Source organism: Hypanus sabinus, chromosome 20 (genome assembly GCF_030144855.1).
Source record: "Hypanus sabinus isolate sHypSab1 chromosome 20, sHypSab1.hap1, whole genome shotgun sequence".
In the NCBI taxonomy this organism is placed as follows: domain Eukaryota; kingdom Metazoa; phylum Chordata; class Chondrichthyes; order Myliobatiformes; family Dasyatidae; genus Hypanus; species Hypanus sabinus.
In genome coordinates this window covers 6,146,427-6,168,110 of record NC_082725.1, presented here as the reverse complement: position 1 = coordinate 6,168,110, position 21,684 = coordinate 6,146,427, and the positions used below count along the sequence as shown (strand labels likewise).

Below are 21,684 nucleotides of genomic sequence, written 5' to 3'. Positions count from 1 at the left end.
GGTATGTAATATTGTGTGGCTTCCATCTGTTTAAGTCATATAATTTCTGTCTTTATTATAATCTGTTTTTTACCATAAGACATAGGAACAGAATTAGGCCATCAGTCCATCAAGTCTGCTCCGCAATTCCATCATGGCTGATCTATTATCCCTCTCAACCCCATTCTCCTGCCTTCTCCCCAAAACCTTTGAAGCCCTAACTAATTAGGAATCTATCAGCCTTCCTTTTAAATATACACAATGACTTGCCCTCCACAGCCACTTGTGGCAGTGAATTCCACAGATTCACCACCCTCTGGCTAAAGAAATTTGTCCTCATCTCTGTTCTAATATGACGTGCTCCCGGTCCTAGACTCTCCCACTGTAGGAAACATCTTCTCCATGTCCCCTCTATCTATCACCACAATAGAGAAAGTAGTATTTGTTAATGAAGAGTTAATGTGAAGCATCGTGTTGTATCTTAGAGCTGTAGAGCATAGAATCCCTTGGTGACCATCATCCATTTCTATAATAATTCCACTTGCTGCCAGGAATTCCGTATTCTTCTCTGCCTTACTCTTTCACGTAGCAGAAATAATTTAATTGTTGATACTGCTAGAGCTATTTCTATCAGATTGTATTAGAGTTCTTCTTCTTCATAAACCCATCGCCCCTACTGAGGCATAGGTGGGCAACAACAGCTCACCAGAGTCCTCTATCCTGGGCCAGTCTTTTGTAGCCCAACCTCTTGGTGTATCCTTCCTCAAGATTCTCCCAGGGACAAGGCCTCTAAGATTCTGCTGGTTTTGTAGCTTTGGATTTTTATGGGATGAGGTTGCAAGCCCCATGTCCAAAACTCCTTTCTCAGCCAGGCTTGGGGCTATCTATGGCCGAGTTTATGCATTTACCAATGTGTGTCTTTTTGTTTGCTTAGAGATAGAAACTTTGTGTCTGATCGTTCTTCAATTGGAAGCTTGTCCAGTGCTAATGCTTCAGGGAGAATTCGGCAACTTCAATTGTCTGAAAAGCTGAGTACTCAAGAAATTCAAGAAAATATGCTCTCATTGCAAGAAGGTATAACATTTTATACTGAAGTGAAACTCTAGTGTAAGGATAAATTTTTGATGAAGTCCTTATAAATTGATTAAAGTGTTTTCTTGGTTTACAATAAAGTATTAATGTTAGTTAAAAGAATGTCTGTTTATTTCACTGAAAAATAGTTAACAATGAAATGTATTGAAGGGTATTTAGATGTTGACATACCAAGACAGTCAAGTCCTGTTAACGTTAGAACATAAAACAATACAGTACAGCAAGGGAGCAGACCCTTTGGCTAACAATGTCTGCATTGAACATAATGCTGAATTAAACTAATTCTCTTCTGCCTGTTCATAATCCACATCCCTCCATTCCCTGTATGTTCATGTGCCCATCTAACAACCTTTTAAATGCAACAGTCATATATACTATCAAAGCTTTCTCTAGCAGCCCATTCCAGGCATCTACCACTTTCTATATTTAAAACGCTTGCCCCACACACACATATCCTTTAAACTTTTCCCTCGCACCTTAACTGCATGCCCTCCAGTATTAGGCATTTAAACTGTGAGAAAAAGATATTGTCTGTTTAATCTATCTGTGCCTTTTCTAAGCTTGAAAATGTCTATTATGTCTTAGAAATGCCTCTGATGTTCCAAAGGAAACACGCCACATTTGTCTAACCCAGTGTTTCCTAATCTATATTAGCCCAATGCCCCCCAAAGCACTTTCATACTTGCCAGTGCATCTCTTAGGCACAATATACTATCCAGTATAGTGTAAAAACTTGCCTACCATATGCTAACATAAGAGAAATATTTCTGTTTTAAATTTTTATTTGTCTTTAAATCTAGTACTTGTGTGCTGTACAGCAGCTTTGATGTCAATGTGATCCTTGAGCTTGGTGGTTTTTAGCAAGGGTTGAAATATCTGGTTCAAATTGTGACAGCAAAGGCCTTAAATCCCCACACATAACAATGTCCAAATAGCTTCTGTTTTTTGTGAGTATGTAGTTCACTGCACTGAAGCCTCTTCAATAAGGTAGGAGGATGGAAATACAATGGAGAGCAGTTTGACTCTTCTCTAAAGATCAGGAAACTTTGTATGTTAGTGTAGCCAGATCCTACAAAAGCTGACATTTTTGGGAAGCATCTTTGCTTCTTCAATATTCTGAATTTCGATAATTTCTTCTTGCAAGCTCTCTTCCTGTTCTTCCACCTTGCAAAGAATTACCCAGTCCGGAGTTTCCAGATCGTTCAAATCCTTGAATCAATTCCAAAATCCTTCCTCAGTGACTGCAGGTATAAGCAGTACTCTTGCAAATCACTGTCTGTGAAAAGGGAGTGCCTTACTTTCCATGCAGGGAAATTGTGAGAACATTCTTCTCCCAGTGTTTTGCTTATATATTTCCAATTTTCTGATAAAAGTGGACACTGTACTTTTAGCCTGGATTAAATTGAAATTCTCACCCTGCAGTTTCATATTTAGAATGGTCATTTTGTCATACAGATTGGCTAGGTATGCCTCATCTCCATGTAGAATTACAACCTTGTCTCCAAAGCTCTTGTCGACTTTGAGCAACAATTCAACCACCATCTCAAGAAGATCAAAACAACATTTTAAGCAGCAGCCTTCTGACAACCAACGCACTTCATTGTGAAGAAGCAAGCGTTTAAAATCTTCATCATTATCGTGGCATAACTGGCAACATATTCTACTATTTAATGGATGAGCTTTAATTTTGTTGATAGCAGATATTACAAGAGTCATGCTTGAAAAAAGATTTTGGTTGCGAGATGTTAACGGTAAATTACACAGTGAATTGCAAACTGACTTGGAATTTCTTTTTTCATAAATACTTCTAAACCAGCATGGCAACCTGTCATATATGGTGCTCCATTTGTTGCACAAAAAATCATATTCCTAATTGGAATATTTTTATCCTCAATATTCATTTTGAACTCGTCGTAGATTGATGCTCTGTTGTTACTAGTTTTTAATGTTTTATCAGAGAAGCTCTTAGTAATTTTTTTCCATTTTTGATAAACTGTAATATGCCATTAACAATACCTCGTTGTCTCACACATTTGATTCTTCCAGTTGTGTCCCAAATTCTGTTCTTTGTAGCTCTGTGCATGGTTGATACTGAATATCTTCACTCATTTTGTCAAGACAATGAGCTACAGAGTTATTACTTGGAGGAGTTGATTTTAAAATACTGGTATCCGTTTTAAGAACAGTGGTGGTGGTGAGCACTTCTGATGCAGCTGGCATTATTAATCTTTCACTAATTCTACGAGCTCTTCCACACTTTGCTATCATTTTGGAAATGTTATAAGAAGCAATGAGACCACTATCATTGTCATTTTTAGCTTTCTTGGCAGATGACTCGAGTGTGCAATGCTTTTCAAATGTTTCTTTCATCTTCATCTTCTGTAATTGAATACCATAAGTAGCCTTTTCAGGGTGTCTCTTACAGAAGTGTTCCTGCAAACTTGATGGTTTCTTGGCTTCATTAGACAGTACAGTATTGCAAATAAGACACATGGGCGTTGTTGATCTGATGGGTACGGAATAAAACCATACTGCAGGTGCGTAACATTGTATTAAAGCATTTCTTAGCAGGATTAGAATTTAAGGCATCTCAGCCTTCAGACGTATAGAGATTGCACTGCATGTATTTATCCATCATTAACAGAGCTAAATTAAAATAAAAAATCAACACAAACTGAGAATGTCTATCGGATGTTGACAATGGCAGCGAGTTGATACTATCGGACAGGTCTCGTACCTCAAGTTAGGGTGCCGCTTACCCCTCCCCATAAGAATCTTGAAGGCCCCCCAGATGACTTCTATTTACCCTAACACGCCCCCTTAGGATAGGTAACTGCCCCATTGGAAATCATTGGTCTAATCTCTCCTTGTATCTCATATCCTCTAATCCAGGCAGCATCCTTTTGTACCTCTTCTCAATACTTTCTAAAGTTTCTACATCCTTTTTTGGGGTGACCAGAATTGCATACACTACTGCAAGTGCAGACTTAACAAAAATCTATATACTGTAGCTATAGTAGGTCTTCCTTACTCTTGTACTCAATACTGCTACCAATAAAGGTGAGAGTGTCATATACCACTTTTACCACCCTATCAGCTTGGGTGGCCACTTTCACTGAGCTGTGGACTTGGAGCCGAAGATCCACCTGTACATCAATGTTTTTTAAGGATTCTTTCATTACTCGTATACTTTCTCCTTACGTTAGACCTTGCAAAGTACAACACCCCACACTTGCTTGGATTAAACTCCATCTGCCATTTCTCTGCCCATGTCTTTAACTGATTAATATTCCACTGTATTCTTTGACAGTCCTCTTCACTGCCCACAGCTTCTCCAGTCTTTGTATCCTCTGCAAACCCAAACATCTACATTTTCATCAGTTTATCCATTTCATTCATTTATGCACTAAGGAGTTACTTTATTAAATACACCTGTACACCTGCTCATTAATGCAAATATTCAATCAGTCAATCATTGTCAGCAACTCAATGCATAAAAGCATGCAGAAATAGTCAAAAGGTTCAGTTGTTGTTCAGCCCAAACATCAGAATGGGAAGAAATGTGATGTAGGTGACTTTAACCATGGAATGATTTTTGGTGCCAGATGGGATGGTCTGAGTATCTCAGAAATTGCTGAATTCCTGGGATTTTCACACAGCACAATGTTAAGTGTTTATAGAGAATGATGCAAGAAACGAAAAAACATCCAGTTCTGTAGTTGTTGTTAAAGTTAACCTTGTTAATGAGAGAGGTCAGAGGAGAATAACTAAATTAGTTCAAGCTGACAGTAACTCAAATGGCCATGTGTTACAACACTGGTATGCAAAAGCAAATTTCTGAATGCACAACATGTTGAATCTTGAAATGGATGGGCTACAGCTAATAATAGATACAGTGGCCAACGTGTGTGTATACAGAGTGTGTGTAAATTAAAATTAAATTAAATTAAAGTTCATGTAGACAACATCGTCTGCCCTACCTCATCATTCACCTTCATCACCTTCCCAAAAAACTCAATTGAGTCTTCAAGACATGACCTGACTTACACAAAGCCATGCTGAGCTTCCCTAATCAGGCTGTTTTTTTTTCCTAATCTGCGTATATCTTTTAGGACAAGGTTTTAGGTTGAATGTTAGTACAGAAAATTCTTTCAAATTTCTGCATAATAAGGTTCTCCAATGATGACATATTGAGTCATCTGCTGGATTTTATAAACCCTGTGATTCAATATTGATAATATTTGTAAGTCCTTTACAGAGAATGTTGGATGCATGAAACACTATGCCAGGGGTGGGGGTAGAGACAGATACATTAGGAATATTTAAGGAACTCTTAGGCATGTGGATGATAGAAAAATAGAGGAAGGCTTTATAGGAGGGGAAGGTTAGATTGATCTTAGAAGAGGTTAAAGGTTGGTACAACATCATAGGCCACAGGGCATGTACTGTGCTATAATGTTATATGTACTATGTTTACCTACAGGAGTAAGCTCTCTTGCTATGGACCAAGAGAGTTCTATTAACCAATAATCAAATAAATCATTAATATGGTGAGAAGTTGTAACAATGTTAAGTTGTTATATTCTGAATAAAAAGCAGCCTGAAATGTCTTCCAAAACGACTTTACAGGACAATATATTCACTATTGATTATGTTGTTATTTCAGCATGCTGTGCTGCCCTTACTGAACTAGTACTCAATGATACGAATGCTCAACAGGTTGTACAGGTAAGTATGGTTGAAGTTAAAGAAAATAGCTTGTTAGAATATATCCTTAAAAGGTAATTGCTTATTTTGTACACCTTTCAAAGCCATTTTATCTTTGTTGAGGTTCCAGTGCTCTACTTGTAAATGGGATTGATCAAAATTTATTGTGAGCAATCTTCAAAATGGCATCAAAATACCTCAGCAGTCCTGAGGAATACGTTATGATAGCAAATCTGATACTGATCTAACAGAACACAGATCAATTTTACCATTGGGAAAGTTGGATCTGAAAATTTGAACAATGACATAGATGAAGGAAATGCATGTATTACAAACAAATTTTCTAGGTAATACGACAGTAAATAAGTTAGCAAATTGTGAGGAGGACACAGAGCCTGCAGAGGGATATAGATAGGTTAAGTGAATTGGTATAAAGCTGGTAACTTGTATAAAATGTGGGAGATAGTGTGGTTATGCACTATGGAAGGAAGAATGTAGAAACAAGTTATTTAAATGATATGACAGTATAAAATGTGGTGCAAAGAGATGTCAGTTTCTGGTGCATAAGACACAAAGGGTTGGCATGTTGACACAGCAAACAATTAAGATGGCTAATGAAATATTGGTCTTCATTGCAAAATACATGAAGTATAAAGTTTTGATGCAACATTACAAGGCACTGACTTGATCTCATCTTGAAGTTGGCTTTTGTTCTGGGAGCTGTGAGACAGGGTGGATGCTGTGGGGATGTTTCTCTTAGCAGAGATATCTAGAAGTTGGTAAATGTTCTCCCAACTTACCCTTCCTGAAGTCCATGATCAATTCCTTGGTCTTGCTGATGTTGAGTGTGAGGCATGTAGAGGTGAAGGCTCTAGGTAAGTTTCTGGTAAGTATCCTTCTTCCTTTGTCAATTATTACATAGCCAGTGCAGTGAGAATGGGTCCAGGGTCAGTGGTGTGTTCTTCATGTGGATGTAGGAACGAGAGACTCTTGAGGTTCTGCATTTCAGGAAAATGGAGAATGAGGTTGAGAGGGAAAATAAATCAGCCATGATGGAATGGTGGAGCAGACCCAATGGGCCGACTGGCCTAATTCTGTTCCTCTGTCTCATGAGCTTATTATCTACTTTAACTAAGGGGTGTAGTTTCAGAATAAGGAGCCACCAATTTAAGTTGGACATGAGGATTCATTTCTTCTCACAGATGAAAATGATTTATAGAAACTCTTTATCCCAGAGTGTTGTGGACGTCGAGTCATTCTACATGTTATTGGACATTTGAACTGCAAAGGAGTCTAGGGGTTGAGGAGAGAGAATGGAAAAGTGATGTTAATGTTATGATTTGATCATTCATAATTGTACTGAGTAGCAAAACAGGCTTTATCTGTCACTTGTCGAATTCCTCAAGTTTCTTAATGCCCTCATATATAGAACTGAAGGAATATATTACTTAATACATTGCAGAAAACATCACAGCTTTCTTTTTAAATTCTTTCTGCAGGGAAATGGCATTTATGTGATAGGAAAGTTAATTCTACCAAGCAAGCAAAAAAATGCACCAAATGCAGATATTTTGCAGGTAATTCTTGATCTTACTTTCTAAAGTGATCTGCTTTAGTTTATTAGAGAAGCTATTTGCAGAGAGTGTATTTCAAGTGTATGACTTAAACATTTTAGACATTGATAGAGTACTGCTTTGTTAAATTCTGAATGTAATCATTGTGTTCAGTCCATTTGCTGGCTTTTAACCAGACCAATTCATTACATTGGGTTTCTGAGCACCTTGGTATATTAATGTGGTCATAATGTAAAAAATATGTCTGCTTAAACTGTTTCAAATTAACTTTCCAGATTAGAACAAAAATGAATTACTACAAAATATTTCTAATTATATTTAGTGTTTTACTCATTTGTATGATTATATCAGGAATTAAATCTCTAGTTTTAGTAATATATTGCTTTTACAAAAATTGCATTTCTGGGAAAGATGTTTTGATTTATTTCTGTATTCAAGTTATTTTTGGCTTTTGTTGACTTACTTCTGCCTTTTTTATTAAGCTTATCACTATGTGCAATGCATTTTAAGTGCTATGTCCGAGTTTCAATAATACATTCTGCATATACTTAACAATATTCATAACTTTGTTACAGTGCTATGCATTTAGAGCCTTGCGTTTTCTCTTCAGCATGGAAAGGAATAGACAACTGTTCAAAAGGTATTTATTCAAATACTGTATATTCATTGCTTTTAATCATACTAAGACTTCAGTACACTCATGAACAACAATATAGATGAAATAATATTTATTCTAATCTTCAATTTTCAGATTATGAGCAACAGTCCTGATTCTCTCTGAATGGAAAAATTAAACCATTCTACTGACACATGTTTTTAAGTTATTAAGTACAGTTTAAAAAATCAGTAGCATCATTCATTGTGATCAGTTTAAGATATTTACATGTACATGCATAATTGATATCATTGTTTTGAATGTTAGCAATCAAGACCACTATATTTCAAAAATAGTTATTGTCCAACCAATGATTAGCAAATGGCAGTCCTGAATTATTTTCTATTCTATCACTCAGACTCCACACCAGCTCTCACTCTCCCCCACTGTGGTGACATCACATGCAATGATGTGCCAGTACGTGATTGGGCAGAGCACTGAGCGTGCACAGGATTGCTAGAATGTTCCAGCATGTGGCTGGGTTAAGACATGTTTGTTTATTACTGTAAATAAAAGTTCTCTAATTCTTCCAGAATATGGTTCTTCATTGCTAACCCACGGTACATTTAAATAGAAGTAACATAACACCCACCATGTTATAAGCAAAATTTTCAGGCATACTCAAAGGAATTTGTCCTACTGTAGCAAGTTCAGATGTTAATTGCCATTTTTGGTTGTCTTTGGGAATAAGGCACAGCCCCCAAAGAATAAATTAGAATTGTTAACTTTTGTATGTATGATCTTCTTCTTTTTCTGAACCATACCAAATAACATCAACTTCACAAATGTAGAATCTTTTATCAATTTCATTGAAAAGATGGGTGGTTTAATCTGGCCATCCTATTCTGTCAGTGAAGTCAAATGCAAGAAGAAAGTAGACAATAAAGGACACTTACAAGAGGCAATGCCTCAACAAAGTGGCATCCATTATTACGGACCCCATCACCCAAGACATGTACTCTTCTAGTGCCAGTGACATTCAACCTGATTCTGATGAAAGCGAGTTTGACCCACACCACCCTACTTAGTTGTGTAGCCACTTTCAGGGAGCTATGGACTTGCACCAAGACACCTCTGTACATTCATGCTCATAAATTCAAAGTTCAAAGTAAATTTATTATCGAAGTACATACATGTACAACCCTGAGATTCATTTTCTTGTGGGCATACTCAAAAAAATCCATATTAGAATGATAACCATAATAGAAACAAGTAAAGACTGCACCAAGTTTGGCATCCAACTTGTGCAAAAGCCAACAAAGTTTAATCAAGTATATGGTTCTATATATTGTGGATCAAGTTTTACACCATTTGGCCATTTGGTCATCATTCCAAATGTGTCCAAATACCTTTTCTCCAAAAACTTTCTTATCTGGATCTCTGGATTAAGAAATCAGATTCTCTGTTAAAATGAGAAATAATAGATTATCTTAAATGTTTGATCATATAATGGCAACTAGCCCTCACCATCTAGATAGAGCATTTTATAATTGTTTTATAGAGTATGATTCATTTATGATTTCCAAAATCCTTAGGCTAGACTATAGTTAATATATTATTTTTATTTAATGCAGGTTATTTCCTTCAGATGTGTTTGAGATGTTCATTGATGTTGGACATTATGCACGTGATATAGGTGCATATGAAAGCTTAGTAAATAAGATGAACTCTTTACCTGTAAGTGAAAGAGTTTACATTGGAAATTTTCTGAATAACACTTGGACTTTCTCAAGGTTCCACAAAATGTGTAATTTTAACTTGTATTTTGTGACCAGGCTAATGAACTGAAACAAATCACTGAAAATATTGAAGGAATTAACCAAAATAAAGCTCCAACAAAATTTATTGGTAATTATGCCATTTTAGACTACCTTGGAAGTGGAGCATTTGGGAACGTTTTTAAGGTAAGCTATTCCATTATTGTAATATTTTATAAAATATTGAAATGTATTTCTGAGCAGTGTGGAGGAACAGAGGGATCTTGGGATCCACATCCATTGATTCCTCAAATTTGCCACGTAAGTTGATCAGATGGTCGATTGGCCTTCACTAGCTGGGTGACTGAGTAATGTCACAGCTCTATAAAACTATGGTTAGATCATAGTTGGAATATTGTATTCAGTTATGGTCACCTCATTATAGGAAGGAAGTGGAAGCTTTAGAGAGCATGCGGAGATTTACCAGCATGCTGCCTGAATTAGAGAGCATGTCATATGAGGATAAGTTAAATGCTCTCTGATTCTTAGAGTGTAGGAAAAAAAAGAGTTGTACAAGATGAAAAGAGGCATTGATAGATAGAGACTTTTTCCTCCAGGGCAGAAATGGCTAATACAAGTGGGCATAATTGCAAGGTGATTGAAGGAAAGTATAGAGGGAATGTCAGAAGTATTTTTTTTACACAGAGTGGTGAGTGTGCAGCGTGTGCTACCAGAGGTGATAGTAGAGGCAAATACATTAGGGGCATTTAAGAGACTGTTAGTTAGGCACATGGAAAGAAAAATGGAAGACTTTGTGGGAAGGAAGGGTTGGATTGATCATAGAGTAGTTTAAAAGGTCGGCACAGCACCATGGACCAAAGTGCCTATACTATGCTGTAATGTTCTGTGCGTATTTTAGAGCTATTCTTGAATTTGTAGGTTCGGAAATACAGTGGGCAGAACCTGCTTGCTATGAAGGAAGTTAATTTGCACAATCCAGCTTTTGGAAAGGACAAAAAGGATCGTGACCACAGTGTGGAAAAAATTGTGTCTGAGTTAACTATAATTAGAGAACAGGTATGTTCTCTTTATTGGGTGCTTTTAAATATTAAAATCCCTATATACTTTTATATATATAAATGCAATATATATTGCATAATAGATGGCGTCTCAGTACAACGTTCCTTCAGTCAACATCTGGATAGATCATGAAATCATATATTTCACTTCTTTTATGTCTTTTATGTTTGTTTTTCATCTTGAATGTGATTCTGGAACTGTTGGAGCCTGTAATTTGCAGTTTAGAGATCATTTGGGTGTTTCAGCACTCTGCAGTGTCCGAGAAGTATTCTGGGAGACAGAGGACAATGGGGGAACCTCATAGTGAGAAGGCTGCGTGACAGTGCACGAGCCGACGTTCAATTTCATTTTGCCTATTAAACTTCCATTGTTCACTGATTAAAGTGATGAGCGTGATTTGAACAGCCAGGCAAATGCGGAAAGTGAGCGCCAACTGCCTGCCTTTTGATCGCTGGTGGGATCGCTCTGCTGTAGGAGAGGGGAGACTGCCATTTTATCACTGGGAGATCACTCTGCTGCCGGAGAGGGGAGACAGCCTTTTTATCGCTGGGAGATCACTCTGCTGCTGGAGAGGGGAGACTGCCTTTTGATCACTGGTGGGATCGCTCTGCTGCCGGAGAGGGGAGACTGCCTTTTGATCACTGGTGGGATCGATCTGCTGCCGGAGAGGGGAGACTGCCTTTTGATCGTTAATGGGATCACTCACTGCCAGAGAGAGACAGGCCTGCCACTGTACCCAGAGAATGCTACCCAGATTTTCTGCATTTTGGATATGGACTTGGACTGTAGACTTTTTTCAGTCTTATAGATTTTTATGTTCTGTGTTTTTTTTCCTGATCTTTCTAGTTTTTTTTGTGTGTGGGGAGAGGAATTTGGGGGTCAATGTGCCTGTCCAGTTTTTGTTAATTTTTTTGTGCAAGGAGGAGGGATTTAAGGGTTGATGATTGAACTGCCATTGATTTCTTTCATGGTTTTGTGGCTATCTGGAGAAGAAGAATTTCAGAATTGTATACTTTAATAATAAATGAATCATTGAACATTTGAACCTTCCTTCAAACACTCTGCAGAACAACAAGAACACACAAAACAGAACATATTAAGCAACAAAGCAATAATAGCAAAACAAGCCCTGTTCCACCTATTAACTCCCAGCTTTTTCTTCTTCTTTTAAATTATTGAAAAGAATAAGTTTTCCGGCTGTTTTATGATAACTAATGGAGCAACGATGTACAGGACTGATCAGAAGTGGGTCTCAGAGTAATTTCCCGTCACACAATTTTTTTTTCATTTGCAGCTCCATCATCCAAATGTAGTGAGATATTACAAGACTTTTGTGGAAAGTAAGTATAATTTTATACATTGCAGAAAAACATAGCATTAGAATATACTTTTAAAAAGTGATTATTTTGATTTAGAAGTAATAGTAGTCAGTATAGTATTTGAACCCCATAAATCCCACCGCAATCTATAAATACAAGAAATTCTGCAGAGGCTGGAAATTCAGAACAACACACACAAAATGCTGGGGGAACTCAGCAAGTCAGGCAGCACCCATGGAGGGGAATAAACAGTCAATGTTTCAAGCCGAGACCCTTAATCATATCCTGATGCTACCTGACCTGCTGAGTTTCTCCAGCATTTTGTATGTTATTCAAGTAGAACCTATTTATTTCTGGATCTACAAAGGTACCAAAACTGAATTTTGTATGATTTACATTCACATGTTGTAATCTTTCATCGGAGATGATGACTGTTCCAAAACTACAAAAATATAACTTAGTGGCATTTTCATTTTTATCCTGTCTTGAAGCAGCTCTACGATAATGTTTTAATGACATTTATATGATCCTTCAGATAATGTAAACACCATGAGATAGATTTCCACAAATGCATTAATATAGTTTACAGAACACTGAGCAACAAATATTATCAAATCAAATATTACATGCTTAACATTTGAGTTTATGAACTGTAAGATAATGTTGCAGCTCTATACAACCCTGGTTAGACCACAATAGCAGTATTGTGTTCAGTTCTGGTTACCCCATTATAGAAAGGATGTGGAAGCTTTAGAGAGGGTGCAGAGGAGAGCAAATCTTATGAGGATATGTTGAACAAGCTGGGGTTGTTCTCTTTGAAGTGAAGGTGGATGAGAGGTGATTTGATAGAGGTGTACAAAATGATAAAAGGCATAGATAGAATGAACAGCTAGAAATATTTTCCAAGGACAGAAATGGCTAGTACAAGGCTGCATAATTTTAAGGTGATTGGAGGAATGTATAGGGAGGATGTCAGTGATGTTTTTACATAGAAAGTGGTAGGTGAGGGGAATGCCCTGCCATGGGTGGTGCTAGAGTGGCTACAATAGAGACATTTAAGAGACTTTTAGATAGGTACATGAATGTTAGAAAAATGGAGGGTTATGTGGAAAGAAGGGTTAGCCTGATCTTAGAGTAGGTTATAAGATGAGCACAACATTGTGGGCTGAAAGGTCTGTACTGTGCCTCAATGTTCCAGGTTCTATATTGCATCAGAAGGGAGAGAATATAGAGGGAGACTGTACTATGTGACAATTTGTGAATTACACTTGATTGCTCAGTGCATTACATACACATGCTGAGGTGAATTTGTTTGCTTATTTATTTCCATCATGCTGACACACATATAAATAAATAATTTTATATAAACAAGTTAAACATATCTTAGGCAATATTTTTCTTTAATTTCTATGCTTTGCTAATTTTCTCATGAGAAGCATAAATATTTAATACAAAAATTAAGATGTATTTCCTGCGGATGAATGGAGGGTAAATGAGGATAATTGAGTCCTTGTGCTTAATAAACATTGCCCTTCTTTGTAGATGATAGATTGTATATAGTAATGGAACTGATTGAAGGAGCACCCCTAGGTGAGCACTTTAATTCCCTCAAGGAAAAACGTCAAGGGTTTACAGAAGAACGAATATGGAATATATTTATACAAGTAAGATCATTTAACAGTTGTTATAGATTATAAAGATCTTGGCACTTGATGAGTCCAATTTTTTTAAACAATTTATTACATGCAACACATATCCTGTTCAGAATTAATGGTGCAACAAAGCTAGTAGCTTGTGATATGTCTAAATTTTTGGTTTGCTATTGAACAATATAGTGAAATGCATGTAGCATCATGATATATTTTTCTTTCTTCAATATCCATTCATTTTCTTGCAATTCTAAAGCAAAACTGTTTCAGAATAATGTATACTTAAGTGTGTACTATTTAAGAACTCGTATCATTTAATCAAGGATCAACTTTACCATGTACGTATACTTACATGTATTAGGAATTTGCTGTGGTGTGTTGGTGTGTCATGCAACAAACAGCAACATTCAGCAATTATAAAGACTAAAAATATATAAAAATTAAAATTAGAGGTTCAAGTACAGAATGGAATAAAATGTGCATAAATACTAGCAAGTATTTACAAGTGGTTTAAAGTGTTTGCAGTGCAGTGCTATAAATAGAGGGGGGTGAGGTGAAGATATTTAGAATGGTTGATCAGGTTAACTGCCTGGGGGAAGAACATTTTAAAATGACGTGAAATTTGTTTTAATAGCCCAATAGTGGTTTCCAAAAGGGAGCTTTTGGAAAAGGCAGTTTGCATATTCATTTAACTTTGCACTAAATATTTAGTGTAGTTTTCTGTCATGATTTCATTCCATCACCTTTAATTTTAGATATGCCTTGCACTGCGTTATTTGCACAAAGAAAAAAGAATTGTTCACAGAGATCTAACGCCCAACAATATCATGTTGGGTGAGCAAGACAAGGTAACAATAAGTAAGTATATAATATCAGTACATTTGTGCAAGTCATGCTTTCAATATTGATTGTTAAGTATAACTGGGAAAATTCAAGAATATGTACAATGAAATTAGCATATTATTTGGATATATTTTAACATAACTTAAGGCAGTAAAACCCTTCACTCTATTATGTTTATTGCTATGCTTTTTAGAATATTGTAATGAGATATATCTCCATAAGGAGGGAAAGTCCAAAGTAAATTTATTATTAAAGTACATGTATGTCACGGTGAGATTCATTTTTTTGCAGGCATATTCAATAAATCCATAATAGAATAATAACCATTACACAATCAATGAAAGACCGCACCAACTTGGGCATTCAACCAATGCCCAAAAGACAACGAACTGTGCAAATACAAAAAGAAAGAAATAACAATAATAAATAAACAAACAAAAAACATCAAGACCATGAGATGAAGAATCCCTGCAAGTGAGGTCATAGGTTGTGGGAACATTTCAGTGATGAAGTGGAGTGAAGTTATCTCCTTTAATATTTTACATTAAACAATTAGAATTTGTAATTAGTTTAATGTAATGTATTCTCGGTTCGTGGTGATCAGAGCTCTATTAGCTTTTCCTTGCAAACACGAGGAAATCTGCAGATGCTGGAAATTCAAGCAACACACACAAAATGCTGATGGAACACAGCAGGCCAGGCAGCATCTATAGGGAGAAGCACTGTCGAAGTTTCGGGCCAAGACCCTTCGTCAGGACTAACTGAAAGGAAAGATATCAAGAGATTTGAAAGTAGGAGGGGGAGGGGAAAATGCGAAATGATAGGAGAAGACTGGAAGGGGTGGGGTGAAGCGGAGAGCCGAAAAGGTAATTGGCAAAAGTGATGCAGAGCTGGAGAAGGGAAAGGATCATAGGATGGGAGGCCTAGGGAGAAAGAAAGGGGGAGGGGGGAGCACCAGAGGGAGATGGAGAACAGGCAGAGTGATGGGCAGAGAGAGAGAAAAACAACTAAATATGTCAGGGATGGGGTAAGAAGGGGAGGGGGGCATTAACGGAAGTTAGAGAAGTCAATGTTCATGCCATCAGGTTGGAGGCTACCCAGCCGATGTTCTGTTGTTCCTCCAACCTGAGTGTGGCTTCATCTTGACAGTAGAGGAGGCCATGGATAGACATATCAGAATGGGAATGGGACGTGGAATTAAAATGTGTGGCCACTGGGAGATCCTGCTTTCTTTGGCGGACAGAGCATAGGTGTTCAGTGAAATGGTTTCCCAGTCTGCATCGGGTCTCTCCAATATATAAAAGGGCAAATATATAAAAGACTGGGAGACCATGCTTCACAATAGGGATGGTGTGTTTTTGATGTTGTGCGGTGTTTGGCTTACTCCAAACAGCATTTAATCTGATGAGCAAAAAGCTCAATTTTGGTTTCATTGGACCATAGAACCTTCTTCCAGCTGACTCCCACATGCCTTCTGGCATACTCTAGCTGAGATCTCATGTGAGTTTTTTTTCAGCAGCGGCTTTCTCTTTGCCACTCTTCCATGAAACTTTGACCAGTGAAGCACCCAGGCAACAGTTGTTATATGTGCAGCCTCTCCCATCTCAGCTATTGAAGCTTGTAACTCCTCCAGAGTTGTCATAGGTCTCTTGGTAACCTCCCTCACTTGTCCCCTTCTTGCACGATCACTCAGTTTTTGAGGACGGCCTGCTCTGGGCTGATTTACAGCTGTGCCATATTCTTACCACTTCTTGATGATTGACTTAACTGTACTCCATAGGATATTCAGTGACTTGGAAACTTATTGTATCCATTTCAGTAATTGCTGTCAAAGGTGTGTCTACTAAATACTCTATTGAAGGGGGTGAATACTTTTGCAATCAATTATTTTGTGTTTTATATTTGCAATTGATTTAGATCACTTTGTAGAATTGTTTTCACTTTGACATGAAAGAGTCTTTTTCTATTGATCAATGTCAAAAAAAGCCACATTTAATCTACTGTGATGCATTGTTGTAAAACAATAAGACATGAAAATTCCTAAGGAGGGTGAATACTTTTTATAGGCACTGTACATGAGTTCTCTGTTTTTGCTCCACCAAATAAACAAAGAGTAATAACTTCCATGTACGTCTTGACTGAACTATTTCTAAAAAGAGTATATGTTGTTTCTGTAAACTTAGCTACAAATTTTATAGAAGCTTCATTCATACACAATATAGTAGTGAGATTTATATTATGAATTGCAATGCTGATTTTAATTACATTTTTGTGTACTGTGTTGTTATATTCACTTGACATGTTAAATTCTAGCTGATTTTGGCCTTGCAAAACAGAAGCAAGAGAACAGTAAGATGACTTCAGTTGTTGGGACTATCCTGTATTCCTGGTAAGCAAACAGCCTGCGCTTCGAAGCAGATTTTTGTATTCACAAGCAAAACAGCCAATTTAATACAGTGAACTACTTCAAACAGCCGATGAACATCACATTAAATCTATTTTGTAGAAGGAACGCTAGTCAATTCTTCTATAGAGCACCTTGTCCCTTTTAGTTCTGACAAGTTCTGTGTGTTAATTTTCAGGCTGTAGTGAAGTGCCTAAATCAGGGGTTCCCAACCCGAGGTCCATAGAACCCTTGGTTAATGGGTAGGGGTCCATGGCATAAAAAAAGTTGGGCGCCCCTAGCCTTGATATATGCTAGTTGACAGTAGTAGTAGAACCCACAGCCGCCTTAATTGGGTGATACTTTAATAATGGCTTTAAAGCAGGTTTTCCCATCCTGGGAATCACAGACTCTTTGCCTAATAGTACTGATCCACAGCACAAAAACAGCTGGGAACCCCTGTTTTAAAGGATTTTATTACTTAATGGCATACTTAGTTGGGCCCTAATATTCATTTGGTCTTAAGGGGTTGAAATTCAGCATAGGTTGTGGACTTGCAAATCTTACAATGAATCTAGATCCGATGAAAATGTATGCTTCATTAGAATTCACTTTTGGTTTCAGCCAGATTTTGAAAATCCTGTCACAGTGTGAAATCCTGCTGCTTATATTTTATGCCTGAGCTAAAGAAGGCCAGCGTCTGATTTGTCATTTTCACCACCTTATCTACCTGTGCTATAGGGATCTATGGACTTTAACTGTTGTTACTACCTCCTAGGGCAACCCTAATATTCAAGATGCTTGTCTTGTTCTTATTAGGACACCCAAAATGCATTACCATCACTCACCAGGATTGAATTTCATTTAGTATTCGACCCAGCAGACCAATATTGTTCTATTATCCTCCTCTATGTGACACTTACTTGGTAGTAGAACAAATGGCTCAGGAGCATATTTTGTTACGAGCAAAATTGTACTGTTATTAAATTACCAATGCACAAATGCCATCAAATTTGACGTCCCTTTTAACACAAAGCAGAACGGCACAGGAACAGGCCCGTTGACCCATGATGTTGAGCTGAACTAATTAAGCTAATAAGGTCAAAATCAAATGGTCAAAGTAAACATATGTTACCATATATAGCATGCACATATCATGGTAGTGATTCACATATTTATACTTATAACCCATAACGAATTACTGAAATGACAAGAAGGCATAATCAAACAATAAATTTACAAGATTACTCAAATATTATGAAAATTATTAGATACACAACAATATGCTACACTGAGATTCATTTTCTTGCAGGTATTCACGGGAAAATAATGAAGTACAATAGCATTTACAAAAAAACGATACGTAAACAAAAACTGACAAACAACCAATGTGCAAAAAAAGACAAATTGTACAAAAAAAAACTGAGAACATGAGTTGTAAAGAATCTTTGAAAGTGAGTCTATAGGTTTATAGAGGTGAATGAAGTTATCCACGGTGTTTCAGGAGCCTGATGGTTGTAGGGTAAAAACTGTTCCAGAACCTGATAGTGTGAGACCTAAGGCATCTGAATCTCCCGATGGTAGTAGCAAGAAAGGAATTGATGTTGTAAATTGCTCCTCATCTCTAGATGAGTATTATAATCTAGAGAAAGCTTATGGGAATGAGGGAGAATAAAATGATTTAGGTTAGAATTAGTGTAAAATGAGTCATTTTGATAGTTGACCAAAGAGGCCTGTTCTTACAGTATGTCTCAATGGGTCTGAATGTTAAGGCGATTAGACTATTAAAGAGCTGAATCTGTCTATCGCAACAATGGGTGCAAGATTGTAGCACCCACTTGTATGGTGAGTGACTGGCCTTGCTCGCAAGCTTCTGATTGGTAGACAACTGGTTTAATAATTGGCTAACTATTCCACTAATCTAGCAAGAATTTGACTTGAAATGAAAGTGATTACTAGCATTCCAGACATTTAGGATTACTATTGATTGTGAACCATGCTATTTGTCTGAGATTAATCCATTGCTTCATTTAGTCCAGAAATAGTGAAGAGTGAGCCATATGGCGAAAAAGCTGATATCTGGGCTGCAGGATGCATTCTATATCAAATGGTGACATTGAATCCTCCTTTCTACAGCAGTAACATGCTCTCACTGGCAACAAAGGTAAGAAAATCAAAGGTGTCCACTTAAATGAGCTTCAGTAAATTAAAACAAAACATATGCAGCAAATGAAGAAAAATATTCAATTATACCCGAAAAAGCTGTACACAGCTCAGAGATGTTAATGAATATTTCAAGATTTGATATGTAGGTGTAAAATATACAAACTTATTGTTATTTTTCAGTCAACAACACACATTATCATTTCACTGTTGACCTTGGTTTAAAAATACAATCTGAATTTATACCAGCTGATTATTCACAGTGGAAAATGAAACTGCAGGTCCTTTGTGGTATTCCACATAATGAAGGGAATTTCATGGCGAAGCCTCAGTCACAAAGTTGAGTGGGGGAGAAAGCTGATGTGAAGCTAAGTTATATCAGAACACGAGCTTTGACTTGGACTGGACTTGAACCATGAAAAGACAGAATACCCAACTCGGAGTAGTGGCGAACAGCCAGACCTACTCAGCTGGAAGGACTTGGACAACGAGGAGACAGAATACCCAGCTCAGAGTAGTGGCAAATGGCCAGACCCACTCGGCTGGAAGGACTTGGACAACGAGGAGACAGAATACCCAGCTCAGAGTAGTGGCAAATGGCCAGACCCACTCGGCTGGAAAGGACTTGGACAAAGAGTAAGCAAAACTACACAATGATTGTCCATACGTATCTTTGCTCGGAGTGGCAGCAAATGGCCAGCGGTCTCAGCTGGCCATGAAAATGACAGGATTTGTACCTTACTCGGAGCAGCGGCAAAACAGCCGGCAACTCATCTGGACACAAAAACGACTGAATTCACTAAGCAGCCACAGGCACCAAGGCAACTAGAGTCCATGATTCAGAGCAGTCCTGGGATGAGCATAGCCGTAGTGGTTGTGGTGAGAAGACTGGCTTCTGGTGATGGTCCAGCACCCAATAGCTGTCCCTGGATCCCTTTTAAGCTGCCAGTTCAAAACGAGGATCAGGTGCCTTAGTCAAGGCACCCAACGGAACATGGGAAAAAAGAAATAACTGGAATGAGGAATCCATGGACCGGACACAGGTTGCTGATGCTATGATACTGTTATGCTACTGTGCCACCCAAATAAATATTCTTTTTTACCACAAAGGTGGCAATCTCAGGATTACTGCCTGTGCCATGTGACAGTGAGTATAGGAATAGGATGAGGTGGAGGATAAATGCATGGCTGAGGGATTGGAGCGGGTGCAGGGATTCAGATTTCTGGATCATTGGGACCTCTTTTGGAGTGGGTGTGACCTGTACAAAAAGGACGGGTTGCACCTGAATCCTGGGGGACCAATATCCTGGCAGGGAGGTTTGCTAAGGCTACTGGGGAGAGTTTAAACTAGAATTGTTGTGGGGAGGGAACTGAACTGAAGAGACTGGAGAAGAGAGGTAGGCTCACAAATAGAGAAAGATTGTAGAGAGTGCAAGAGGGAGGATAGGCAGGTGATAGAGAAGGGACACGCTCAGACCAAAGGTTTGAGATGTGTCTGTTTTAACACAAGGAGTGTTGTGAACAAAGTGGATGAGCTTGGAGTGTGGATCAGTACTTGGAGCCATAATGTGGTGGCCATTACGGAGACTTGGATGGCTCAGGGACAGGAATGGTTACTTCAAGTACTGGGTTTTAGATGTTTCAGAAAGGACAGGAAGGCAAAAGAGGTAGGGGCATAGCACTGTTGATCAGAGATAGTGTCACAGTTGCAGAAAAGGTGAACGCCATGGAGGGATTGTCTACGGAGTCTCGATGGGTAGATGTTAGGAACAGGAAGGGGTCAATAACTTTACTGGGTGTTTTTTATATGCTGCCCAATAGTAACAGGGATATCGAGGAGCAGATAGAGAAACAGATCCTGGAAAGGTGTAATTATAACAGAGTTGTTGTGATGAGAGATTTTAATTTCCCCAGTATCAATTGGCATCTCCCTAGAGTGTGCAGGAAGGTTTCTTGACACAATATATAGATAAGCCTACAAGAGGAGAGGCTGTACTTGATTTGGTATTGGGAAATGAACCTGGTCAGGTGTCAGATCTCTCAGTTGGAGAGCATTTTGGAGATAGTGATCATAATTCTATCTCCTTTACAATAGTATTGGAGAGAGATAGGAACAGACAAGTTTGTAAAGTGTTTAATTGGAGTAAGGGGAATTATGAGGCTACCCGGCAGGAAATTGGAAGCTTAAATTATAAACAGATGTTCTCAGGGAAAAGTACGGAAGAAATGCGGCGAATGTTCAGGGGATATTTGTGTGGAGTTCCACATTCAGCATTGTGTGGAGGAATTTAAGGTGGGGGTTATATGGGAGGCAGGGTTTGAGGGTCGGCACAATATTGTGGGCCAAAGCGACTGTAATGTTCTGTACTAGTCTATGTTCTATAGGTACGTTCCAATGAGACAGGGAAGTTATGGTAGGGTACAGGAACCGTGGTGTACAAAGGCTGTAATAAATCTAGTCAAGAAGAAAAGCTTACAAAAGGTTCAGAGAGCTAGGTAATGTTAGAGATCTAGAAAATTATAAGGCTACTAGGAAGGAGCTT

The 21,684-nt window shown here is 37.9% G+C and overlaps 1 protein-coding gene across 11 annotated transcripts in view; it reads left to right on the top strand.

Moving 5' to 3' along the window:
- The window catches only part of nek10 (NIMA-related kinase 10), a 111,171-nt gene that overhangs the window by 37,757 nt on the left and 51,730 nt on the right, over positions 1-21,684 (top strand). For all 11 annotated transcript variants that reach the window (XR_009506944.1, XR_009506943.1, XM_059945004.1 and 8 more), the window contains 12 exons: positions 914-1,053; positions 5,738-5,799; positions 7,278-7,355; positions 7,928-7,992; positions 9,582-9,684; positions 9,783-9,911; positions 10,644-10,781; positions 12,079-12,124; positions 13,646-13,767; positions 14,508-14,610; positions 16,909-16,984; positions 19,013-19,142. Coding sequence is in view for 9 of the 11 variants with exons in the window: in XM_059945004.1 (XP_059800987.1) it covers positions 914-1,053; positions 5,738-5,799; positions 7,278-7,355; positions 7,928-7,992; positions 9,582-9,684; positions 9,783-9,911; positions 10,644-10,781; positions 12,079-12,124; positions 13,646-13,767; positions 14,508-14,610; positions 16,909-16,984; positions 19,013-19,142 (1,192 nt within the window). In the remaining 2 variants the exon portion in view is untranslated. The remainder of the gene's footprint in view (positions 1-913; positions 1,054-5,737; positions 5,800-7,277; positions 7,356-7,927; positions 7,993-9,581; positions 9,685-9,782; positions 9,912-10,643; positions 10,782-12,078; positions 12,125-13,645; positions 13,768-14,507; positions 14,611-16,908; positions 16,985-19,012; positions 19,143-21,684) is intronic.